The 27703-nt window shown below is 38.7% G+C and overlaps 1 protein-coding gene across 10 annotated transcripts in view; it reads left to right on the top strand.

The window, feature by feature from the left end:
• EPS8 (EGFR pathway substrate 8, signaling adaptor) overlaps window positions 1-27703 on the top strand; it is a 188473-nt gene that overhangs the window by 60433 nt on the left and 100337 nt on the right. For 2 of the 10 annotated variants that reach the window (XM_089303877.1, XM_089303878.1), the window contains one exon: window positions 8079-8272. The exons of 5 other annotated variants lie outside the window; for them this stretch is intronic. In XM_089303877.1, coding sequence (XP_089160003.1) covers window positions 8257-8272 — 16 coding nt within the window. In that variant the 5' untranslated portion in view covers window positions 8079-8256. Of the gene's footprint in view, window positions 1-8078; window positions 8273-24845; window positions 24987-27283; window positions 27402-27703 lie in introns of those variants that run through there. 3 more of the 10 variants (XM_002712632.6, XM_070049442.2, XM_089303882.1) reach the window with 3 other exon arrangements.

Genomic DNA, 27703 nt, shown 5'->3' with positions numbered 1-27703 from the left:
CCTCTGGGGTCTCACTCACAGAAATCCTTCATGCAGAACAGTTTTTGCCACTATGTATTGGCTTTCCATACCTGAAATGTTCTCATGGTATTTTCAGTCAGATCTTCATGCCTTTAGGGTTGATTCTGAGGTCAGAGTGCTGTTTAGGGCATTTGTCATTCTATGAGTCTGCTGTGTGGACTGCTTCCCATGTTTCACCAATTCCTTTTTTATGTACATAGTGAATGTGGGGTGTGGGAGAAGGGCCTAGTTTTATCATCTTCATCATCTAACATTCATATGGTCTGAAGCATTACCCCCGAGACTGAAATGTCAGATTTGTAAAACCAGCACAGTGTTTCCTACATCGTGATTTGTTAGGATTAAACATGATAGCATATAGAAAGCACCTGGTGTGGACAGGGGCATGGTAAGTGCTCAGGGAATGAGTGTCATTGCTGACTTTGCTTCCCCTTTATTGTCACCACTGTTGTGATTATGTAGCAAAGTCTAAAGGTGGTTTTGAGCAGATGGGCTCCCTCAGAATGGAATCTGGTGTTGGTAAAGGGCTGTTATTGAAGTAGATCACTAAGATAATTCATCTTAGTTAAGATGTAAAAGTCCAGACTCAGAGATGCAGCAACCTGATTGACTAAGATTACTGCAGACTTAGGAAATGGGTTAATTGGTCACTAATGAGCTGTGTTTTTTGGACTACTGTTTGATTTTATGAAACACACAGTTCAACTTTAGACTTACCTGTTTTCCAGAAGTAGGTAGTTATATTTAAACTCTTTTTCTTTTCAAACAAAAAGCAATAACCATTTTAAAAGAAAGAAGTCTATCTTTTCAATTTGTGTTTATTTTGTTTGGATAAGGTGACAAAAATCACTCTAAAATCAGGTCTTAAAAAACAAGTATATATAGTGATTAATCATCCAACTTCCTTTGGGTCACACACACACACACACACACACAGATTTTATCTTCTTTCATTTCAAAATATGAGTGTACAAGCTACAGCAGTTGAATAACAACACATTGAATGGATTTTTGCTAGAAGTTACAGGGATGATTGAAATTACTTTTGCGTGAAAACTAAATGAAATCTTTTTATGTGAGAATACTAGGAAGTGTTTTCCATTGAGAAAATATTTTAGCTCTTTGAATTTTCAGCATTTAGTTCATGTGAGGTATAAGAACCCTGACTCAGTCAACATTTTTAATCATACAAAACTTATTTAAAATCATATATTCTGAATATAATTCTTCAAAGTCCTTTAAAAAGAGTAGACATTTCCAAGTTTGTGAGCTTGTGAGGATTCTGTTTAGGAGAGATGGCTAAACCAGCTAAGAATCTTGGTAAGAGTTGCCTAGAGTGTTTTGATTATTCTATCCAAAAAGGATTATTTCTATCATTTAAACACAGGCCTTTAAGACACTAAAATATGTACATATAGGTGAGATTCCAAGATGGCAGATTACAGAATAACATACTGCACTAGCTAGGCTAGGGATAAATAGTAAAAAAAAAAAAAAAAAAAAGTGTAGGAAGTGCACTCTCAGGGGAGAATTGGATAGAAGACGACACTGGCAATCCTGCAAGAGGAAGAGGAACACTGTGGACCTGTGTGGTGGGTGCAGACACACAGCATGAACATGAACAGAATGTAGGACTTCAGTAGCAGAGAGCCAGAGCAGGCAGCAGCTTGGAGACGGAGGTGAGACTGGACTGCAGCAAACCATGGTGATATAGCTGGAGGGAGAGCATGGTGTGAATCCAGACTTGAGCCCTGGGGTCAGCAGGTGCCTGTAGACCCAGTGTAAATAGAGGGGACGCGTTTATCACAGTACTGGCAGCAGGGGCAGCTAGAGAGCAATATTCAGCCAGATTCTAGAGGAGGGAAAAATCTGCAGTACCCACTCACTTTGAGCCTGCCTGGGAAGTGGCTGGGCACACATGTAGAACTGTAAGGTGCCCCCAGGCTCCCAGGATCAAGGTGCCAAGCCAGAGCTCGCTTGGGAACATCTGCCTCTCTGTTGCCTAGACAAAGGCTGACAGGCTGACAAAGCAGAGCAAAACCTCTGTACCAAGTGATGTGGAAGCCCTGTGTGCTGAGACTGTGGGGACCCTGTGATTTTTTTTCTAAAGATTTATTTATTTATTTATTTTAAAGCCAGAGTTACACAGAGGGAGAGGGAGAAAGAGAGAGGGAGAAAGAGAAGGAGGTCTTTAATCGTTGGTTCACTCCCCAGATGGCTGCAAGAGCCAGAGCTGCGCCGATCCGAAGCCAGGAGCTGGGAGCTTCTTCCAGGTCTCCCACGTGGGTGCAAGGGCCCAAGGACTTGGGCCATCTTCTTCTGCTTTCCCAGGCCATAGCAGAGAGCTGGATCGGAAGTGGAGCAGCCGGAACTCGAACCTGCGCCCATATGGGATGCTGGCACTGCAGGCGGTGGCTTTACCTGCTATGCCACAGCGCCAGCACCCCAAGGACTCGGTGATTATGTGAGAAGTGGCAGACTGTAGCTGAGTCTCTGGGCAATCACTGGGTGTGGCTCTACATGCTTGAAGCTCCTTGGTTGCCTATGGCAGATCATTGCAGTGGGAACTGTGCTCACAGTGAGGCCTGTGCAGATTATTTGTGTGGTTCATTTGGTAGTATGGATGAGTGTTGAACACACTGGGGGCTAACACCCAGGCATTGCTTAGCTTGGAGGAGAGTTGGTGAAGAGGTGATCACACCAACAGAGGTGACCATTCCTCCCCTTCTGTTAACAAAAGGAGATCTACATGCCCAACTTAGGTGTTACCTGGGATACTCGCTCCACCCTGGAACACTAACCAGAGCTCCCTGGCCACACCCACCACACACTTTTTGGTATTCACTGAAAGTGGAGACATTCCACAAAGCAACAGAGGCATAGCTCAAAGATAAAAGACATCAGAGGAGAAAAAACAATCAACTTCACAAATGCCTAAAAATAAATGCAGAAATTCAAGAAACAAAAATAAGACAAAATGACTCTACCAAAGGAACAAAAGAACATTTCAGAATGTGAAGATGAAGAGATTAAGGAAATGCCAGAAATGGAATTTAAAAAATCAATCGTGGAATTACTCTAAAGCAATCAGAAGAAAATCCATGACCTAAAGAAAACCACAATTGACATGAATGAAAACTGTTCCCATGAAATTGAGATTTTAAAGATAAATCAAAGTGACATATTAGAAATAAATAATTCAATTGATCATATAAAATTGTGGCGGAAAAGCCTTAACAGCCAACTTGGCGAAGCAGAAGAAAGAATATCCAACCTAGAAGACAAATGTGAAAATATTACAGTCAGACCAAAAACAAGAAGAAAATACAAAACTTAAAAAGAGTGTTGGAGATTTATGGGATTCTATAAGACAAACCACATAAGCGTTTAGGAGTTCCTGAAGGTGTGAAAGAGAGAATGGATTAGAAGACCTATTTAGTGAAATAATTATAGAAAACTTCCCCAGTTTGGAGAAATAAAGGGACATCCAAGTAGAGGAAGCACATAGAACTAACACATATGGCCAGAAAAGATCTTCACCATGACACATTGTACTCAAACTTTCCATAGTAAAACATAAAAAGAAAAGATTCTAAAATGTACATGAGGGAATTACCTGATTACTTTCAGAGGATCTCCAGTTAGAATCAGAGCTGATTCTCATCAAAAACCCTGAAGACTAGAAGAGAATGGCAAGATATAGTCCAAGTCTTAAAAGAAAAATCCCATCAACCCAGAATACTGTACCCTGCAAAGTTCTCATTTATGAATGAAGGTGAAATAAGACCTTCCATAAGCAGCGGAAATTGAAAGAATTTCCTTAAAAAGATGCTTTCAGATGTCATACACAGAAACACGGAAAGATAGCTATGATTATGAAAGAACGTGAAGGCAGAAAATCTCCCAGTAGAAGTACAAAAGGAATCCAAAGTAAACAATAGGAATATTTATGGAAAAATGTCAGGGCCAAGTTGTTGCTTAGCAACAATCACCTTGAATGTAGATGGCCTCAATTCTTCAGTTAAAAGATGGCTGAATGGATTAAAAAACAATACCCATCTTTTTGCTGCCTATAAGAAACACATCTTACCAACAAAGATACATGCAGACTGAAGTGAAAGGATGGAAAAAAATATTCCATGCTAACGGAAAGCAAAAAAAGGCAGGTGCTGCATCCTAATATCAAAACTGTTAAAAGAGATGAAGAAGGGCACTATGTAATGATTAAGGGTTCAGTTCAACAGAAAGATACAGTAAGTACATACATACCCAATTACAGGGCTCTTGGCTATTTAAAAGAAATTTTAATGGATCTAAATTTAGGGAGGCACAGACTCCAATACAATAGTAATGGGGGGCTAAAATTACCCACTCTTATCAAGGGACAGATCAGCTAGATAGAAAATCAACAAAGAAACAACAGAGCTAATCAACACTATGGACCAAATGGACCTAACAGATACGTACAGAACTTTTTATCTCACAGTTGGAGAATACACATTCTTCTCATTAGTCCATGGGACTTTCTCTAGGATAGACTATATACTAAGCTATAAAGGAAGTCTCAGCACAGGCTAAAAAAATCAAAATCATACCATGTATCTTCTTTGATCACAGTGGAATGAAATTGGAAATCAGCAACTTAAGAATCTCTAGATCATGTGCAAACATATGGAGACTGAACAACATGTTTCTGAATGTGCAGTGGGTAACAGAGGACGTCAAAAGAGAAATAAAAAAATTTCTGGAAATGAATGAAGGGAACAATACATCATAAAAAAAACTTATGGGGTACAGCAAAAGCAGTGTTCACAGGGAGGTTTGTGGCAATTGATGCCGACATAAAGAATTTGGAAAGGTACCAAATTAATGAGCTCTCAGTTCATATCAAGGACCTAGAAAAATAACAACAAACCAATCCCAAAATTAGGAGGAAAGAAATAATTAAAATTAGAGAAAAAACACAATTGAGAACATTTTTTGAAAAAATAAAATTGATAAACCATTGGCCCAACTAACCAAAAAGAAAAAGAAAAGAAAAAGAGGGAGAAGACCCAAAACAATAAAATCATGATGAAAAAGTAATTATAACAATAGGTGCCACAGAAATAAAAGGAATCATCAGAAATTACAACAAAGAGCTACATGCTAACAAAGTGGGTAACCTGGAAGAAATTGATAGATCTGTAGACCTGTCCAGTCTACCAAAATTGTGTCATGAAGACATGGAAAATCTAAACAGACCAATAGCTAAGACAGAAATCAGGAATAAAGACCTCCAAACAAAGAAAAGTCCAATCAAAATACCAGCAGCATTCTTCACAGATCTAGAAAAAATGATGCTGAAATTAATATTGAAACACAAGAGACCCTGAATAACTGAAGCATTCTTAAACAACAACAACAAAAAAGCTGGAGATTCCATAGTACCTGATTTCAAGATATACTGCAGGCCAGGTATAATCAAAAGAGCCTGGTACTGGCACAAAAACAGACATGTAGACCAATGGAAAGTGTAGAACCTCCAGAAATCAGTCCACACATCTGTAATTAACTTATCTTTGACAAAGGAGCTAAAACCAATCTCTGGAGCAAGGACAGTATCTTCAACAAATGGTGCTGGGAAAACTGGATCTCCATGTTTGGAAGTATGGAACTAGACCCCTACCTTACACCCTATACAAAAATCCACTCAAAATAGGTCAAAGACCTAAGTCCATGACCCAATACCATCAAATTACTAGAGAACATTGGGGAAACTCTGCAAGACATTGGCATAGTCGAAGACTTCTTGGAAAAGACCCCGGAAGCACAGACAATTGAAACCAAAATTAATGAATAGAATTACATCAAATTGAGAAGCTTTTGCACTACAAAAGAAACAGTCAGCAAGTGAACAGGCCACAGACAGAATGGGAGAAATTATTTGCAAACTATGCAACTGATAAAGGGTTAACATCCAGAATCTATAAAGAGCTCAAGAAATTCAACAACAGCAAAAGCCTTAAAGCCCCTTAGTTGTTTTTTGTTTGTTTGTTTGTTTGTTTGAAAGACAGAGTTAGGGAGAGACAAAAAGAGATCTTCCATCTCTCGGATCACTTCTCTCTCTCTTTTTTGTTTTTTTTTTTTTTTTTTTTTTTTTTTTTTTTTTTTTTGACAGGCAGAGTTAGACAGTGAGAGAGAGAGACAGAGAGAAAGGTCTTCCTTTTCCGTTGGTTCACCCCAAGTGGCAGCTACAGCCAGCACATTGTGGCTGGCGTGCTGCGCTGATGCGAAGCCAGGAGCCAGGTGCTTCCTCCTGGTCTCCCATGGGGTGCAGGGCCCAAGGACTTGGGCCATCCTCCACTGCCTTCCCGGGCCACAGCAGAGAGCTGGACTGGAAGAGGAGCAACCAGGACTAGAACCCGGGGTGCCAGCACCGCAGGTGGAGGATTAGCCTAGTGAGCTGTGGCGCTGCCTAGATCACTTCTAAAATGGCTGTGATGATTGGGGCTGGGACAGGCTGACACCAGGAGCCAGGAACTCCAGCTGGGTCTGTCATGTGTGTGCAGGGGCCCAAACACCTGGGCCATCTTCTGCCTTCCCAGGTGCATTACTAGGGAACTGAATTGGAAGTGGAGCAATCGGGACTTGAACTGGCACCCATATGGGATCCAGTGTGGCAGGCTGCAGCTTAACCTGTTGTGCCACATCATTGTTTCAAGCCCCTTAGTTTTTAAGCTGCCTGAAGACATGAATAATCTGATTCCTACATACCTTACTAATTCTTTTGAGATTTATTTATTTATTTATTTTAAAGTCAGAGTTACACAGAGAGAGAAGGAGAGGCAGAGAGAGAGAGAGAGCTCTTCCATCTGCTGGTTCACTCCCCAGCTGGCCACAAAGACCAGAGCTGGGCCAATCTGAAGCCAAGAGTCAGGAGTTTCTTCTGGGTCTCCCCCATGGGTGCAGGGTCTCAAGGACTTGGCCCATCTTCTGCTGCTTTCCCAGGCCATAGCAGAGAGCTGGATCGGAAGTGGAACAGCCAGGACTCCAACTGGTGCCCATGTGGGTTGTGGACACTGCAGGCAGCGGCTTTATCTGCTATGCCACAGCACCGGCCCCTACTAGTTCTTTATTATTCAAGTGGTCTTCAAGTATCTAGCTCAGTGCTTAGAATTTGTACCCCAAGATATTGGGCAAATCAAGTGCTAAAAGAAAAAGCTGCAGTTTCTTATAATGAGTGGTCAGCAGCAGAAGTTTTAGACTTATGAAGATCTAAGTTTGAAATCTGGCACTGCCACGTAAATTATATTATCTTGGGGAAGTACTAAAGTTTCTGAGCTTTATTCCCTCAGTTGTAAAAATCAAGGACTTCATGCCTATCTCAAAAGGTGGCTGAATGACTCTGTGTGTGTGTATGTATGTGTGTGTATTAGAAGTATTCATGAGATGACAACAAAAATTATCAATATGATTATCAAATGTAGGCAACATTGAAGTGCCCAAACAAATTCTGTTATCTCAGAACCACACTGTAATAACATAGAGAAGCTGTACTTAAAAATTTAATGTGTAGATACTATCTTTAGTGTTGGAAATGCATTTCTTTTTCTTTTGAGAGGAAGGGAGGGAGAGGGGAAGGGACAGAGGGAGATGGAGAACACAAATGAGAGAACACATGCTCCCATTTGCTGGTTCATTCCCTGAATGTCTGCAATGGCCAGGGCTGAGCTAGGCTGGTGCAGGAACTGAATCCAAGTCTCCACATTGGTGGCAGGAACCCAGTTACGTGAGCCATCATAACTGCCTCCAGTGTCTGCATTGATGGGAAGATGGGGTCAGGAGCTGGAGCCAGGGAATCAAATTATGAAGTGGGATGTGGGCATCCTAAACCATGTTATTTTAATTGAACTATTTTAAATGAACTATTGTTAAAAAATTAATAGCTTCTGTTACACAGATTGTAGTTGCTTTAAATCCTTCTGGAAAATGATATAAGTAAAAACATAGAATGAGTATGGATGCTCCATATATGTTGAAAGAATTAGTATGTAACTACAAATGGTGTGGTTCAGATTTCAGAAAAAGAAATCTCCAGGTATCAGAAGAGCCATTGAAGTTTCAGTGGAAGCCATAAAACTTGAGCTGGGCCTGAAAGGATGAAGAAAGGAAGAGAAAGAGTTTGGGTAGAGTGAGAGAAGATATTTTTGGATTAGGAAACATCTTGAGCTAAAATAAAAAGAGATTGACATCATGGCGAGGGCTCCAGGTAAGAATGGACTTTGGAAGAGAGAGGAACGAACTGCATTCAGTGCAGTGGAAGCCAGTAGGAACTATTTTAGATTCTTGATCCTTGGAACAGTATTTTGAATAGGTATCTGGGAATATATATTTGGAAAGATTAATCAGAAAGTTCTTTTTAAAAGATATGTGGGCAGAGATCTTGAGAATTGTTTCTAAGTAAAGCATTAAATGAAGTCACTGTACACACCAAGATAAACTATATTCTTTGATATTAAAAGTAATCAACAAATTGTAAAAAGATTGAAATTGTGCAGAGTACATTTTGTGAATCTAGTGGAGCCATACTGAAAATCAGTCTCAGAAAGATAACAGATATACCTCCAAACACTTAGAATATAAGTAACACATTTCTAACTAATTCATAGGATAAGGAGGAAGTCTGAAGAGAAAGAAAAAAAATCGTGCAGAATGAAAATGAAAACAGAATATATGGAAATTTGTGGGACACAACTAAAGCGGTGTTGGAAATAATAATAATATAAAAATACCCTCTATATCCAAAATGCAGAATGTTCTTGATTCTTCTGAGGCCATCAATAGAATGTATAAGGCTGAGAACGACTCACTGAGCCTGGAGATAGGTCAATCAAAGCTTTCCAAGCCAAAAAAGACAAGGAAGAATGGGAAACAAAAAAGAAATAGAACATCTGTAAAACTCGAGACAATTATAAAAGGGGTATTGAATGCACAATGGGAATCCAAAAAAGAGAAGAAAGGATCAAAGAAATATTTGAAATAATAATGTCTGAGAATTTTCCAGAATTGATGATGGATACCCAGAACCTGAAAATTAGTGGTAAACACCAAGCTCAGAATAAATACAAAACAAAACAAAAAGACCAATCAATAGGCATATCTCATTTAATCTATAGAAATTCAAAGACAAGGAGCTTGAAAGAAGCCAGAGGGGGATAAAATGTTACCTGACCTTTAGAGGAAAGAGGGTAAGAATTACATGGTACATCCCTTGTAAACGAGGAGAAGAGTGTATTAAAGCAGTAGAAAACAAAAACAAAAAATCTCCAGTCTAGAATTCTGTATCCAGCAAAGTTATTCTTCAGTAGTAAAGTGGACATAAAGACTTTGTCAAGCAAAGTAACAACACCAGCACAACTGGGCACTTGTCACTAGTATACTTCCTTACAAGAAATGGTAAACATGATTTATAGATACTTTCTTCCTGATTTCATATTTCCTTTCTGTTTCATATTCTCTTCAGGTGTATGACTTATCATTTTCTCAATTGTGATCTTTAGCATATTTTTACTGGTTTAAATCTTTTGCTACTGAAGATTGATGTCAAAATATATAGTGCTTTAAATATTTCTGGGAGGTGCATCTCTGATGTTAGCACTTTCAGTTACTGAAATTTCAGCTGTGTAATGATCTTTTGTGTTCAAAGTAAGTCACAAAGCGTAAACACTGGGCTGAACTATGTATAGCACAATCTATTTTTTTTTTTTTTAGAGATTTATTATTTATTTGAGAGGCAGAGTTACAGACACAGAGGGAGAAACAGAGAGGTCTTCCATCCACTGGTTCTCTCTCCAGATGGCTTCAATAGCCGGAGCTGGGCTGATCCAAAGCCAGGAGCTGGGAGCTTCTTCTGGGATTCCCATGCCAGTGAAGGGGCCCAGCTCTTGGGCCATCTTCCGCTGCTTTCTCAGGTCATAGCAGAGAGCTGAATCGGAAGAGGAACAGCTGGGACACGAACTGGCACCCATACGGGGTGTCAGCACTGCAGGTGGAGGCTTAGCCTATCACACTGCAGCACTGGCCCCCAAAATCAGTGTTCTTGGGCATTGTATTGTTCATGTTAATTATACATATGTGCTCTTCTCAAGTGGATTGGGTACTGTTAGGAGTGATACTTGACTCTTCAAATTCAATGAAAAACATAGTACCTGAGAAATTATTGCTGCTACGTTTGTGTAACATCCTCTAAGTTTCTTTTATAGTGACAAATCCTTCAGAACCCAGTGTTAGTAAGAGTCACTGCTGTGGTGTCTTTAAGCTTCATCTCTTGAATTGTTAATAGTTTGGCAAAGGACACTGTGTAAATTACATACATGCATACACTCCCAAATCATCCCTTCCCCTGGTTTGAAAATGGAATCTGTGAATTGGCTTCTGTGCCTCTTTTCAGAGTTATTACCATGGTAATGAATAGTCTGCTTAGTTTTAGAGTTGGCATGAGTCTTTTGGGTTAGATCACCTGTGTTTTCATACTAGCAGTTGACCACACTCTGGGCAACAGTCAAATTTCCATCATTAAAAAAGTAGGTAGGATGCAAAACTAGTGATTTAGTAGAATTTCTACATCAGTGCTTATGGTTTGTTGATTATTTCTTTTCAGATTTAACTAACAGGAACTTATTCACTTCACATGGCTTTAAACCTTTCTTTTGCATTCAGAACTGGTTGGAAATTATCCTATGGTGCAGTTAGAAATCTTTCATCATTTGTTGAAGTATTATGAGACAAACAGAAGTGAACTGACAAAGACATCTTGATAAAGGAGACTAGATTTTCTTCTCCTCTACTCTTCTTCCCCACTTTTGTCTCCCCTTTCCTCCTTTCCATTCCCTTTCTTATTGAAGAGTCAGAGAAATAGATACACACACACACACATACACACACAGAGAGAGAGAGAGAGAGAGAGAGAGAGAGAGAGAGAGAGAGAAACACTTCCATTTGTTGTTTTATACCCTAAGTGCCTGCATTGATGAGCTGAGCAGGGTCCAGAGCACGGAACTGAGGAACTCAACCCAGGTCTCCTACAGTGGTGGTAGGAACTCAGTTCCTTGAGCCATCACCATTGCTATCTGCTGCACTGGTAGGAAGGTTGAGTCAGGAGCCAGAGCTGGGAGTTGAACCCAGGAACTGCAGTTTGGGACATGGGTGTTTTAACTGTAAGATTAAATGCTTGCTCTCTTTCTTTCTTTTTAAAATGAGTGACATTTCAGGTACATTGGTTTACTGTATTTATATAAGCTGTAGCAATAAGTGTCTCAGGTAGGTTTAAAATATAACACAGTGATGAGAAGGGATGAACACGAGTAAAACAATGAATTTGGAGTGATAAAAATGAGTTATTGGTTTGGAGATACGTGTGTACTATATGCTGAGAGGTCAAACTGGATATAATGAGGGCCACCTACTCCAGGTCCTTGCTTCTAAAGCAAATCTAGGTGGGTAGAGTCCAAGATACTTAAATCATCCTGGCAAACAATTGGCACTCCACATGTGACAGATTTCATGAAAAACTTAAACAGTAAAACTGTTTTTACTTGTGCATAGATTTAACTACACAAATTACTAAGATTTCTTTGGTAGAGTGATGATTTAAGGGAGCTAGTGAATTTCAAACTCTGGAAAGATACCATTTATTGCATTATCATTTCTGTGTGTTTAATGATTTAAATCTAAGTAGTGGTACACAACAAAGTTTAAATTAGCCCGGTTCTGATTATGACTTCTCTCAACTAACTCATAACTGTCAGTAATAAAAATGAATTTCCATCAAATTAGTCTGAATTATGAAGATTCTGCATCACTGATGAAAGTGAAATGCTCATTCCTGCATCTAAGATGATTATATGGTTTCGCTTTTACTTAACAGTGTGTACCATGAAACAGACACTCAGGAAATATTCTTTCAGGAGGCAAAGGGGTGGGAAACAGGAAAACTACCAGTTCACACTAAATTAAAAAAAATTCTTCAAAATATGTCTCTTACAGCTATCTCATTGTTTTGTCAAATACTCATTTTCTCACTAATGTCTCTGATGAGAAAGCATCGCCATCTTGGCTGTCACGACACAGACATCTTTTGTCAAAATCTGGCCGTTCTCTCTCAACCATTTTTAATGAACTACCTGGCTTGGGTCACTATGGAACTTTCGTTGCAGTTCTTTTACTTAGACCTTGGCAGATATTTGAAATAATTGAGCAGGTGCTGCCATACCTAGCAATTTGTTTTTCAGATTTATCCACCCTCTCAAGCACAGCAACTGAATTTTGTATTCCACCATTGAGCCCTTTCTCCAAATCTCCTCTTTTTTTTTTTTTTTTGGACAGGCAGAGTTAGACAGTGAGAGAGGGAGAGAGAGAGAGACAGAGAGAAAAGTCTTCCTTTCTTTGGTTCACCCCCAAGATGGCCATTACGACCGGCATGCTGTGCCGATCCGAAGCCAGGAGCCAGGTGCTTCCTCCTGGTCTCCTACACGGGTGCAGGGCCCAAGGACCTGGGCCATCCTCCACTGTACTCCTGGGCCACAGCAGAGAGCTGGACTGGAAGAGGAGCAACTGGGACAGAACCCGGCGCCCCAACTGGGACTAGAAACCAGGGTACCGGCGCCACAGGGGGAGGATTAGCTAAGTGTGCCATGGCGCCAGCCCTCTGTCGTTCTTGACAATATAACCATGCCTTTACTTTCTTGCTGTTTTTCTGTTTATGTTCTTTCTTCCTCAACATGCCCTTCATCTAAAAGAAGCTTCCAGTCCTTCTTGCTTTGTTTGCTAATTCTGTTGTGCAATAATCTTCAGATATCACCTTCTCATAAAGCGTTTTTAACCTTACTGGAAGAGAAGTAGTAGTTTGCTTCCTGAAACCTTTCTGTTTATTTGTTTTTATGATGGATTTCTTGGGAACCATCATATTAAACTATTCTGATCTTTTCCTGATAGTTAAGTATAGTCTTTTTAGATTTGTGTTTTGTTCAGTGTTATGGAGTTCATTGCATACATGTGTAATGTATACTTGTATGCTTTCATATGTGTAGTTATATCTGTACTTTTAGCACATGAAACTAAAGGGCAAGCTCTATATCTTTTTGTGAACCAGTTAACCCACTAATATGAGACAAATTTCTACAAATGCTTAAGATGCACACATAATAAATATGTAACAGATACATATTTATCTGAGCTTATACATTTTTTTTTTGACAGGCAGAGTGGACAGTGAGAGAGAGAGACAGAGAGAAAGGTCTTCCTTTTGCCATTGGTTCACCCTCCAATGGCCGCTGCGGCCGGCGCACCGCGCTAATCTGATGGCAGGAGCCGGGTACTTATCCTGGTCTCCCATGGGGTGCAGGGCCCAAGGACTTGGGCCATCCTCCACTGCACTCCCTGGCCACAGCAGAGAGCTGGCCTGGAAGAGGGGCAACCGGGACAGAACCCGGTGTGCCGGCGCCGCAAAGCGGAGGATTAGCCTAGTGAGCCGCGCCGGCCGAGCTTATACATTTTTAAAATTCATATTTTTTCCTCATTCATAGTTTCCTTTCATCCACCTCTTTGTTCTTTGGTGGTAATGAATCAGGGCTATAGTTCTGAGATCTCTACAGGTGTGATGTAAAAGGTCAATACTGTGAAGTGAGTGAATCACCCTATGACTAGGAGCCATTGTGTGATTCCATGTTATAACTTTTTAAGATTAAGACTAGTGTAAGTGAAAAGGCAGTATAAACTACAAAATATGTGTCTGTGCACAGACACACACACACAGTTTTCCTTGAGGTCTCTGAGAGTGATTTCCTATGATACAGATTTTGTGGTAGGAGATAAAATATGTTACCACTGAAATTCCTGATCATCCCTGTAATTGAGTGAAAGTTGGCTTAGCAGACTTATAGGAAAGTATTGGATCTGCTGTCTTACTCTGATTTATTGGCATAAATCCTAATGGGATGTAGTGTAATATTTGCATCTATTTAAAAAAGTTGGCTCTTAAAAAATGTTTTTTATCTGGATGCCGAGGGGTGAGTGATCTGTAATGTTGAGTTTTATTGCATTGTCAGATGAATCAAAGTGACAGAAAGTGAAGTGAAGACTCATTAATTTCATGAATTGTGTTGCATTTTATTTTTGGAGAAAAAAACTTTGAAGATGGATAGATTTTAAAAATCAAGCTATTTCCATACTTGCAGACACTGAGATGTCTATAAACAGACCCCTTTACAAAACGGAGCAGTGCTGAGAATTTATGTGGGAGTTATGCATATGTGTATGTCTTTCTAAGAGATCCATTTAAAAATCTTAAAATCCACACAAAGTGGCTGTTTAGTATGTACTTATTATACCATAGCAGCCAAATTTTAAAATAGTTATGGCTGATTTGAATTTATTTCTACATTATTACTCAAAAATACAGAAACATTTGATAAAATGTATTCATACTCAGAAAAACCACATTGTTCTTTCTGTATCTAAGTGTAACATTGACCAAATGTTGAAGTCTTAAATTAAAGGAGACTTTTTACTGGTATTTTAAACATATCATGCATATAAATCATAAAACTTATTCTGGCAGTCTGAGATGAGGATTGAATTGTTGACATCAAATTGTGGAAGTTCATAAGCCATATATTCTCAAGTTCATAAGTTTATAATGCTGACCTATCACTCATATTTTTATTTTATATTGAGATGCTCTAACTTTTCTTTCAGTCAATGAATAGACAAAATCAATTAACAGAATGCATTCTCATGTAAATGAAGTGATATTGTAGTACTAGGTAGTCAATCTGTTGGTTATCTTAAAGCTTAATTGTTTGAAGTAAAAATTAAAGTGTATCCTCTTTTGAGTTGGAGAGGTAGCGGTAGGTGAAGGTGCAAACTTCATCTTCTTGGATATAAAATGACCTTACTTAGGAGTTGTCCAAAGGCACTTTTGGTTTTGGATGAAAAATTATTAGAATAATCTAGGGAAGTATGTAGAAAGGATTGCCAATTTCATGAGCTTTGTAAAAATACAAACAGGTGTAGATTTTAATTTAGGGATAATTTCTAACATTGTTATTGAGGATCTAGAAAAATCTAATCTACCTTTATAAAACATGTAGATACAAAGTAGGTCTACATTACAACTTGACCCTGAAGACATTGATCTAAGATATATGCTTATTTTGGTTGAGAGAGAAATTTTATACATATTTATGCCTCCTGCATATATAACCAAAAAAATCTATGATGACAACTAATAGAATGATTTTTATTGATTTAAAAGATATATATTTATTTATTAAAAGGTATATAGTTATTAAGACTGTATTTTAAATGTTAAGTGACATGATTTTATAGAGAGATTACCATCACATAAACTAAGTAACGCATAATTTTATTCTTCATCAGATTGGCAGAGATTTTTAAAGCAAGTGATATCTAATGGGAGCATCCTATGGTTTGAATGCGTTCACACAAAATTCCTATGTTGACCTCGGGAATGGAGCCTTAAGGTGGAGGTGATTAACTCCTGAGTGCAGAGCCCTCCTAAATGAGACTATCACCCTTACCAGGGAAGTGTGAGGGAGCCTTCTGTATTCTGCCACGTGAGGACGCACACAGATGCTAACGGCTATGAAACGAAGAGCACCCACTACACACCCAATCTGCTGGTGCCTTGATCTTGAACTTTCTAGCCTCTGTAACTAAGAGAAATAAATTTCTGTGGTTCATAAATTATCCATTGTAAGTTATCTCTGATATAGCAGCCCAAAGGGGTTAAGAATGTAACCTCCGTGGAGAGCAAATGCACATACCCTTTTCACATGGCATTTCTTTCTTTAGAATTTTACTCTAAGAAAGTGTACAGGAATATGAATAAAGATTTTGGTACAAGGATGGAAGATATGGATTTTCTATACAAAGAAATATTGGAAGCAATGGAACTCTTACATTGTTACATAACTTTTTGAGTAACCTTTTAAAATAGCATTATAGAGACAAAAGAGAAACTGTTGATAGTATGTTCTTTTTGGTTGTGATTTCTTTGGATATTTATTTAAGTAAAAAAGATGTAAAACAGTTTAGACAGTAGTCTTTTTCAATTAAAAATGTGTTTGTATACAAAAAAACTTGAAAAACACAAAAAGTAGAATATAAAGCTTATTGCTTGTCAATAGGATGATCCATGAGTTTTCTTAATAGTTTTTAATTATTTTCCAGAAATTATATATTTATTTGTATTTTATTTGAAAGAGAAAGAGATGAGGGAGAGAGAGAGAAATTTTTTTTATTATTATTTGACAGGTAGAGTTATAGACAGTGAGAGAGACAGAGAGAAAGGTCTTCCTTCTGTTGGTTCACTCCCCTAATGGCCGCTACAGCCGGTGCTATGCCGATCCGAAACCAGGAGCCGGGTACTTCCTCTTGGTCTCCCATGAGGGTGCAGGTGCCCAAGCACTTGGGCCATCCTCCACTGCTCTCCCAGGCCGAGCAGAGAGCTGGACTGGAAGAGGAGCAACCGGGACTAGTACCCGGTGCCCCAACCGGGACTAGAACCCAGGATGCCAGTGCTGCAGGTGGAGGATTAGCCAAGTGAGCCGGGCGCTGACCCGACAGAGATTTTTTCATTTGCTCGTTTACTCCTCAAATGCCTGCAATAGCCAGGGCTGGGTGAGGCTGAAGCCAGGAAGCAGGACCTCAGTCTGTGTCTACACCTGGGTGTCAGGGACCCAAATACTTGAGCCATCATCTGCTGTCTTCCAGGGTGTATGCTAGCAGGAAGCTGGAATTGCAGGTGGAACCAGGACTTGAACCCAAACACTATGACCTGAAATGTGGGGGTACAAAATGGCATCTTAACCACTGCACGAAACACCCACCCTCTTTTTAGGGGTGGGAAATCTTTTTTTTTTTTTTTTACTTCAATGCCCATTTGGAGATATATATCATTTGTGGGCAATATAAAATTATCAGCTTAAAAATTAGCCTGCTATGGATTTATTCATTTTATTTATTTATTTTTGATTCATTTTATTTGTTTGAAAGGCAGAGTTAGAGAGATGGAGAGACAGAGAGAGAGCTTCTATCAGCTGGTTCACTACTCAAATGGCTGCAATGGCCAAGCTTTTGCCAGACTGAAGCCAGGAACCAGGAGCTTCTTCCAGGTCTCCCATGTGGATTCAGGAGTCGAAGCACTTGAGCCATCATCCCCCACTGCTTTGCCAGGTGCCTTAGCAGGGAGCTGGATGGAAATGGAGCAGCCAGAACTCAAACCAGCGGCCACATGGGATGCTGGCACTGCAAGTGGCCACTTATTCTACTACACCACAAGACCAACCCTTGTTTATTGGATTTTGAGTCCTACCTGCAGTTGCCTTGGCAAGACCAGACCATGGCCATATATGGCCCACAGAGTAGACATTCCCTACCTACCCCTGTATAAAGCTGCTTATGCCATCACAGGAGGCCTACTCTCTAGGTCTTTTAACATTCCAAAGGCCCTTCCTGCAAATACCATTCGCACATGAATTTGGGGGTTCAGTTTCTAACACATGAATGCTGGGGGACAGGCCAAGTGATAGCAGCCTTCAGCTGGAGAAGCACTCCATGGTTTGGTGCTGAATTTTTATGTCTAACTGGTTCACAGAACTGGCTGCTTCAAAAGGATCACATTTTGATTTAGCCCCACACATCTTTTTTACATAGAGTATTTTATGTACAGTTTCCCCAGCATTGCTCTCTTGCACTTAGCTCACCTAGGAAAAGAGTTTGGAGACAAGCTACTCAGGATTAAAAAAAAGGAAAAGAAAAGAAAGTTGTTCCATATGTCAATTTAAATAATCTACTTGTTGTATGTCAGGTGGATGGGAAATGGCATGTGGCAGACACCGTTAGGTGAGTTTTTACTGATTATGACAGGAAATATTCGAGTTCCCTCTGAGTGGTGGTTGAGCGATAGCACTTTCTTCTGTTCTTTTCACTGTGTAGGTGTTGACATATATGGGATTGTCTTTATTAGGGGCCAGCTGTTGTGCTGGGCATACAGTGTTAGACAGCAAAGGCTACCCCTTACCCTCAAAAAGCACATATTCTAATGGCGAGGAAAGGCTAGAAAGAAGGAGCATGCAACTTCCCCAGTTGCAGTAAGTGGTAGGAAGAAAATGAGAAATGTCACGTAGAGAAGATTGCAGAGCCTGAGTTGGGTAGGAGAACTCATAGTCTCGTTCTTTAATTATATGTGTATGCTTCTATGAGCAGGTGGTTGCATTGAGGCTTGAAGGATGAGATGTGCTGGGGGACAGATAAAGTGAGGACCAGGCAAAGGAAACAGTTACCAAGGAGGCCACACTTTGGACAAAGAGTGAGGAGGAAGTGGGACAAGGAGGCAGGGATCAGAACCTATGGATGGTGGTAAGCAACTTTTATTTTAACATAATTGCATTCAAACAAGATTGAAGAGTTCCAGCTAGGTCAATGACATGGGTTGTACAGAAGCCCCCAATTTTATGAGTGTTGTGTGGTTTTTTATGATGGTTTCTGGAGCATGACTGCTAATGACCATCTTCCACACGAGGTTGTGGTCTCACTGCAGAATGATCAATACACCACCATCCTGCTACTTGTGTTAGACTCATCATTACAAGGTCTAGAAACTGCAGAGCAAACAAAGGGGAATCAACCTCCTCTGACGGAAAGCAAACTTGAAGATGACCTTTAATATTTTGCCCAGTAGAGTAAACCTTCACTTTATTAACAACTTTCAGCCAAAGGCCATAACTGAATTCTGCTGCCTAGTCCAGTGATATTCAGGAGGATATAACCCAGCCACTCCCTTTTAAGATTGATTTATTTATTTGAAAGTCAAAGTTACACAGAGAGAAGAAGACACACACACACACACACACAGAGAGAGAGAGAGAGAGAGAGAGAGAGAGCGCGCGCGAGCCTTCATCCACTGATTTACTCCTCAAATGGCTGCAGCAGCCGGGGCTGGGCCATGCTAAAGCCAGGAGTCAAGAGTTTCTTTCGGGTCTCCCTCATGGGTCTAGAGGTCCAAGCATTTGGGCTACCTTCTGCTGCTTTCCCAGGCACATTAACAGGGAACTAGATTGGTGGTAGAGCAGCTGGGTCTCAAACCAGCACCTGTATGGGATACTAGCTTCACAGTTGACAGCTTTACCTGCGATGCAACAATGCCCCAGTTACACTACTTTTAAAAATGCTATATCCTCAGGCATTTTAACATCAGCATATCACTGGACGTTCAGCTCTAGCTCATGTTGAAGTGTCGTCCTGACATTCTTTCCCCTGTGACCACGGGTCTCCCATATGTCACTGATACAGGTGGTCTGATCAAAGTCCCCTCCATCATTCCTATTTATTGATAACACCCAGGCTTTGAGGATCATTTAATGTGCAAATTTAATTGCAGATTTTATTTTCAAAGGGTAACATAAGCTGCATCATTCTAACAACTATTTGCTCAGCTTTTCCTGAACTGCCAACTCTGGAAGCAGGCATTCTATTCTATTGTAATGCTTCCTGATTTAATTTTCAGGGCTGTTTGCTCAGGATTAGCTTGCCAATATATGTAACGATTCTTTCCAGTGTTTCATTGGCTTCATTCTCTGGACTTAAACTTGGCCATTTCTCCTGATTTTTTGTAAGATACATTATCTGCATGTTCCTTTATGGTACTCAATGATTTTCCCTCTTCCTTTTCTTCTTCCCTCAGTGTCCAGTGCTTACCCATGATTATAAATAGGAGAGGTTAAGTCTGATTGTCGAGCTAATGTGATAATTTTCTGTACGCAGTATGGAGTTGAGGTAAAAAATACTCTAGGGAAGATTGATACTTTTACATAAAATGCCCTTTGCTATCCAAATGTCACTTCAAGACCACAGACACACTCAGAATTTTTAATAAGCTAAAACCGTCTTTTTTTTAAAGTCTTACTTTAATTTTTAATAAGCTAAAATGCTCCCTTTTTCAGTCTTTCACTTGTGGAAAGAAGAGGTTTGGGGAATAATAATATTAGTCTAAAACTGACACCCTATAAGGAACAATTTGTCCATTCTTTTGATGCACATTTATCAAATGGAATGCTAGTACCATCTGCTTCAGGTGTAATCAGGTAGGTCTAAGTAAGACCTTAGATGTGAAATATTGATGCTAGTGTACTTCAAACTCTTTGTAAAGATGGAATTAAAACATGAGTTAATTTGGTGCAAAAATTTTGAAATTCTTGCATGTTTTTTCATAATACACATTTTCCAAGGGCTTTTTGATGACCTCTGTTATGCATAGATTTCAAAATGTTTTTGCACCAAAATAAACTTATCTTTTAATTTCATTTTTCATGAGCCTTTTGTACCTTCCAAAAGCTTTTACTTTCCCTGCCTCTCAGAAATTCTTTACTCATTGTGTTTTAGAAGAGTCTACTTAAATGCCTTTTTTTTAGTAGAAATGAGAGAATCTATGAAAAGTGTTTCATGAAAAGTTGTGAGGTAGATTTACAGATGTCCTAAAAGTGATGATAATTTTTTTCTTATTCATCTTAGGTTTATTTTTTTAATATTCAGTTATTTTGTTTTTCTGAAAATGTACCATTTACCATTGAAAATAATACAACTGCTTATTACTCTGAGACAAAATCTATTCAGCTAGATTTTCTCCTTTTAAGTTTGAATTAGAGAAGCATTCTAGAGTATTACATACGAATGAAACCTTGAAAACTTATCTTGCTTTATAGGTGAGGAATATAGGTTGTAGGTTAGTTAGTTATCCAAGGTTACAGAGCTGATGAGAGGCAGACTTGGTACATACACCCTAGCCTTTGGTTTCCTAGTACTAAGATATTTATATGTTACAACCTGTCTTTTGTCATAGGACATGATTGGAAATAAAAAAAATCACTTTTTTCTTTTGTTTCCTTTTTTTCCCCAAAAATTTGTTGATTTTTTAAATAAAAATGGCCAAATAAGAATGTGTCTTATTGGAATAGTACAGTGATTCTCAAATTGAAAATATTTAAAATCCATGATCTAGTAGGTTTATGTGGTATTTTCCCTAGTGTATTCTGAAAATTTTCCAATTTAAGGAAAAACTAGTTTTATTTTCTTATTTACCCTATTGCCTCATTTTGAAGTTCATCTTTCTCAAATCAATATTTCTCTCACTTAGACTCATGCTATCTATAAACTTGAAGATTAATTTTAATCTCACTTGTCTAAATATCATGTGTAAATAATAAGTTGTACTGATCCTGCTGTTTATGTATATTTACCTTAAGAAGTGCCTACTTGCATTTTTTCTCTTCCTTTAATCCAGATTCTTTGACCACACAGTAGCTCCAAACACGGAGTAAGCTGTTTTATCTTTTTTGCTGTGAACAACATAATTCCTCTTTCTCATAAGCCATGCAAGTTTATCCTTTTACATACCTTTGACATACTAGTCATTAAATAGGATTCTGCCCAAATGTGTATTACATTACATGTCCTAGCCCTTCTGCATTTGGTTGGCCAGTCTGTGCATATGAATTCAACTAGCTTAGCTTATATATAGTTGAAATTTGACAATATGTAGTTTAGAGTTTTTCCTAATAAGCTCTTTTGGACTCTGATATTATTAGTATATTAGTGTCTTACTCCCACTACAAAAGGCTTTCAGATTAGAAGGAGAAAAAGGGTTGTTTAGCAAAGGCAGGGCAGAAAGTGAATCTTTTGAGAGGAAGGATGAAAGACAGATGTGGAACTGGGATTGAGCTGTACAGGAACTGAAAGTGAAGTTCTGCTTATATTTCCAAGATGACTGGATTGTGACACTGGCGATCCACTCTGCTTGGCTGTCCTAACAGTTACATAAATGAGCTCATGTCATTTGGGATGTGATAATCCTAGTTGGCAGGTTCTGCTGTAGCCTGTCTTATCTTCCCCTTGTATGATGGTTACAAGATACAGGATGTAGGGAAAGTTATCAGAAGAGATGTGGGTGGGTGTGGAATTTAAAGGTTCCTTCAAAAACTGAGAAAATGTATAGTAACCAAATCTATCGCATTCCAAATATATGTTTCATGTGGCTACTTCTTGTACACTGCCCTATTTTAGAAAACTGATGAAGCTGCTAGCATTCTGGCACAGTGGGTTAAATCACAGGCATTCCATGTAGGGCCACTGCACTGGTGCCTTGGCTGCTCTGCTTCCAGTCCAGCTTCATGCTGATGTGCCTGGTAAGACAGCAAATGATGGCCCAAATTTTTGGATCCCTGCCACTTATGTGAGAGACCTGGATGGAGTTCTGGGGTCCTGACTTCAGTCTGGCCCAGCCCCAGCCCCAGGCGTTGTGGCCACTGAGGGAGTGAACCAGCAGATGGCAGATATTTCTCTCTGTCTCACCCTCTCTCTGATGCTTTGAAGTCAATTAATCACTAAAGAAAAAAAACAAAAAAGGCTGAGGCAAAATCAATGAGATGTACCCATGAGTCTCACTTAGGTTTGACTCATGTCTTTGCATCCTGAGTGTGCATATGAATGATTACAGCTGTTTTCAGAACATGCAGGTTTTTTTCATTTTCTGGACAGTGATTAGTCATATGCCACTCTGTACCTAATTAGCCTTTCATAAAACTTTCATAAAACTTGTTACCATCCTTTCCAATGATTCAGAAGCAAAAGATGTATCAGAGCTCTGTGACTTTACCAGGAAATGTCAACTGTGCCTGGTACCTTATTTCTAGGAAACTATTGACATGCAGCAGCATTTTTTTGGCATCTGGCAGATCCATGGGATTAAGATGCACTATCTTAAAAATGACAAGGGTTCGGTCACTTTTAGTTCTCTTCTGAAATGTCGGGCTTGAATTTTGCTCTTCTGTTGTTCATTTTGAAGACTTTCCCTTCTCCTTCTAATACTCTTCAGTGACATCATGTATTAGTACTTCCTGCTGTTCTCCCCAGTGACTCCATGGAGACCTCTAAGGCTGGGATGGTAGGATGGCTCTTTCTCCATTGACCCCAGTTGGGAAGACAAAGATTTTGTGTGTCAACCAGTCTTTGGGTAAGAGATGTGATAGGGGCTGTGACATTGACTGATGAGACTTTAATCAAGGCAGTTCTCCCAAGAGCTGATAACTGGGTTCTGTCTGGGGGCAGCAGTACAGCAACTGGGGAATAAGCCCCTCAGTCCTTAAAGGGGATCTGGGGGCCACACCACAATTTCCACTCCATCTTCCTGCAGGAGTGCTGGAGATGGTGAAGAATGGCCTGGGGGGGGGGGGGCGGACAGAATTTCCAGGGAGGATTTACAGGGCAGAGTAATCCAGAGCTTGAGAAATAGGAGGAAACAGTGTTTGGAGTGCAGTAGGTTCTGACAATGGAATGGTGTTGCTTATTATTGCTTTTCTGAATAGTTGTTAAAATTCTTTCTGTCACGATGCCATTCCATTTTTAAGTTATAGAAAGAAAACTAGTGTTCTAACACAGAGAAATGTACAAATCTTTATGCAAATACATCCTATTTGATTTTTATAAAATCTACCTGACATTTTAGTTTTCTGTTATTTTCTATTCTTTATTTTTCCTTCCTTCATCTCTTTAATAATTTAAATGTGCTGTTTTGACTCTTCATATTAAAAAATGGGTACTAAATTTTCTGTTTGGTATATCTGATAGTGCTCAATCACAGAAGATCATTTTCTTACATACTTTTGAATTTCTAAATTATAAGGCTGTCTTATATAGGGATTGGTTGGTTGCTTGGTTTTTCTATCTGTAGAAATCCAGGTAGTCTTTTTTTATGGAGTGTTACTGTCAAATGGTTTTATGTTTGATTGTTTCAGATACTCTAGTGGACCAGGTACTAATTTCTTAGCTTGCAGTTTCTTAATTTCGTGGCTTGGAGAGTCTCATTTGAATAGAATTCAAAAACTGTTGTGTCAGAGGTTTAGGATTTTAATTTCTGACTGTAACATTTCCCCCACCCTTTTAACCCAGTTCTCAAAAACAAGCTCACTTGATTAAAGTCTTACTAAGACAAAGAATGACTTTATTCTACACCCATGCTTCTGACACTACTACTTTTGAACTGTCCTTGTAGATTTTGGATGACAGCTCTGACTATCTCGTGTGCTGACGACCTCTTCTGTCCCTTTGCAGCTTATAAGACTACCATATGCAGTTGTGTAAATTCTTTCCCCTGTTAGAAAAAAAGCAGGACCAGAAATCTACCCACAGCCCTGCCCTTGGGAGGGTTTACTTTTCTTCTGGTCTACTCTTCTTGAGGGGCATTTCATTATCAGTTTAAATCTAGGTTTAAGTGCTAAAGAAACATTAGTGATCATTTCTGGCAGCCAGAGCTAACAGTATTTGCTTTTGTACTTATCTTTCACCATTGGATCTAGCTTTGATTTGGCATCAGGAGATTTTCTTTAGTGCAAGTAAAGCTATGCATTTAACTTTATTCTACTTATTTTCATGTTTCAAAAATGTTTCCAGAGGAAAGTCTTCATTAACTCAGTTAACCATATTGCTGCACCTGCAAATCCCGTAAGTTAGTTATTAACCCGTATATCTCAGATTCTGTGTCTTTAAAATGGGAGAATTAATAGTATTTATCTAGAAAGTGTTCATTTAGAGTACACATAAGTTCTGAATCAGTACTAGCTATTGTTATTTGCATCATCTGATAGCCTTTTTACCACCTTAAGCAAGAACTGCCAGCTCTTAGTAGTATCTATGTTTACTTGCTTAACAAGAAGAGGAAGTCTTAGTTAACGCCCTAGAGAAACCAAAGGAGAAACTTTGTTCAGTGTAGTACAATGCTGAAACTGAAGCTTGGGGTCCCTCCCTTTCTGTTGATCTGCCAAAGGTCACTTGGCACATAAGCACACTCAGAGGAATCTCCTCTCAGTACTGCCTGGAGGAGCGCTTGGAGTTTTGTCTGGATTGTGTGGGTAGGTAAATCTGAATTTGTGAATTTTTTCTTGCTAAGAAGGGCACTCAAAGGCAGAATTATAGAAGATATTTGTAGATCTTACAACATGTAGTAGTAATTTTAGTCCAAGTAAACTCTGGCAGTTTTTATAATTCCCTTTTGATACTCCAAGAGGATTCTGAACTTGGCAAAATTGGAAGTAACCCAGTTTCCACAGGGTCCTGCTTCCTGCCTTCTGTCCTCTTGCCTACAGAGATGAGGATTTAAAGGATTTCCTTCCTGTGGGTCATGGTATTTAAGAGAATTATTTCCCCCCTCATATTATAGCTAAGAAGAGTCTGTTGACTATTAACCATTGGGAATACATAGACTCATCAGTTTTTCTTAAAACTACTTTGAAATTAATCTTACATGTAAAATGCTGTGATTATCCTATAAATATTGACTGCCTTAAACTGTTTATACAATGTTAGTTGTACTATGAAAATTTTCTTATTAACCAGGTTTAGCCTTCTTAGGTTATTATTGGCTTTGAGTCCACAGACTTAACATTGCCAATTTTCTGTGTAAACATTTTGCTTGGGAACTGAGATGTAGCTGAATGTGTGTGTTTAAATTTTTTTTAAGTCCGTGTATATTAATGGAACTTTTAAATGTTTAGTCAAATTACTGGACATTTTTAAAGAACAGCTCTTTCCAAAACCAGTTTTGTAATTGTGATTTTTTAAATACCACATTTAAAAATTTAATGACATACACGTAATTCTTTAATAGAAAGAAGTCAATTATGTCTTTAATTTTGTAATCCTTAGTCATTTGTCATATTTAATCTTATTCAAAGGAAATCTTTTTTTATCATTGTTCAGTTGCAAGTAATTAAGTCCAGGGCTAGTTATACTATTTAACAACAAACAAGAACTGATAACATTTCACCACAATATATCAAGTAGAGAACAAAAACGGATAACCAGGCAAGTGACTGTGTTGGAACTGGGAAAGGTGGCTTTTTCTTCATTTTAGTTGCCACGAGTATGGATGTATTGGTCCTTTATTGAAATAAGTTCTTGGCCGTGCTGATTTTCTTGTAACGTGCTTGTTATTTTTTGAGATTCTTCTGTGCCATTTATTATTCCACACAGATTTTAACTCATACAAATATTGTATGCCATTTTCTGGCAGCCTAAATAGGGGATGTTCCTTGATATGTCTATGGCCTGGTTTGTTCTTAATCCTTGCTATAAAGTTTCAGTCAACTTTACTGGCCAAATTCCAAGGCAAACGTCAGTATCATGTGGGGTTTAAGTCTCTATGTCATGTGCTGGAAATGATATGTGGAACAGTTGGTTCTTTGACCCAGGAGTCCTCACTTTTAGGGCATATCCTTGCGTCTACTGCACTTGGCGTGTTTACCTAAGAGGTTTCTGCTTCCCAGCAGCTACCCTTGCAGATAGTTTTTTCAATTTAAGTAAATTGTGTTTAAGCGGAATATGCACAGTATGAGAATAGCCTGTTTAGTCTCAATTCTATGTAAGTAATTGTGAAATCATTTGTATAGAGAAGTCTCTCATTTAGTTTACTTCTCAGTGACAACATTGGTTGTTAATTCATAAAGGTAAGTATGAAGTTTAGTTAAGGGAATGCCTTGAAGTTTTAAGGTAACCAAAACAGTTCATTATATTTTACACATTTAAATCTTAGCTTGGTTGAATTATGTAAAATCTTTTTGTAAAATATGTAATGAAATAGGTTATCATATACCCTTTAGAACATTTACCCTATAGGGTATCTCTCATTAAACAATTAAATATTTTAAAATTTCATTATTAACATAAGATTTGTGTGTTTTCAGTTGTTTACTTTGACATGTAAGCACTTAAAATTAACTTTTCAGCTGTATGAAGAAATGATACTTCATATTTTGGCTAAATTTGTTACATTTATATATAGATTCTTATGTGAATGTATTAATTAGATTTGTAAATTTGATTAGAAGAAATATGTGGTAGTTTTAATCTTCAGTATATTTTATAAAATGTTAAAGTAGTTTGTGAAATATTGTTTCTTTGTACTTGATAATGTAAAATCTGATCTGAATGAAATGTGAATTCTTGAGCTTGCTATATATAGTGTGTCAGCATTTGTCCAAGAAGGCTTTGGTGTCAGAAGATTGGTCTACATTTTTCAAAATTAAAACATTTATTTTCATTTTAACTTGAAAGGAAGAGGACAGGAGGGCGACAGCGAGGGAGGTAGGGGGGAAGAAGAAAGGCACATCATCCACTGGTTCACTATCCATCGGTTTACTTCCCAGCTGCCTGCTCCAGCCAGGGCTGCGCCAGGCCAAAGCCAGAGCTTGGAACTCTGTCCCTGTCTCTCATGATGGATGGCAGGAATCATCCTTGAGTACTTGAGCTATCACCTGCTGCTTCCCAAGGTGTGTTATCAGGAAGCTGGAATCAGGAGCTGAACTAAATGGCTGGAACCCAGACACTGTGATATGGGATGCGGGTATCTCAAAAGCTGATTTAACCTATGTAGCAAATGCCCACCCTGGTGTGCATTTTCTTAATAATTAAAAATACATTGTGTCAAATATTTAGATGCATTTCAAAACAGTATTATTATTTAATTTTCCTAATTATATAATTCTAATAACCAAGACTAAAGTTCTGATAACGACTCGGATATTACTGCTAGGTACCATAATAGTTTTTTTTTTAAAGATTTTTTTTTTTT

Source organism: Oryctolagus cuniculus, chromosome 9 (assembly GCF_051225735.1).
Source record: "Oryctolagus cuniculus isolate XC-2025 breed Fujian yellow rabbit chromosome 9, ASM5122573v1, whole genome shotgun sequence".
Classification (NCBI taxonomy): Eukaryota; Metazoa; Chordata; class Mammalia; order Lagomorpha; family Leporidae; genus Oryctolagus; species Oryctolagus cuniculus.
Note: the sequence above shows the minus strand (reverse complement) of the source record. Positions and strands in the feature narration are given on the sequence as shown.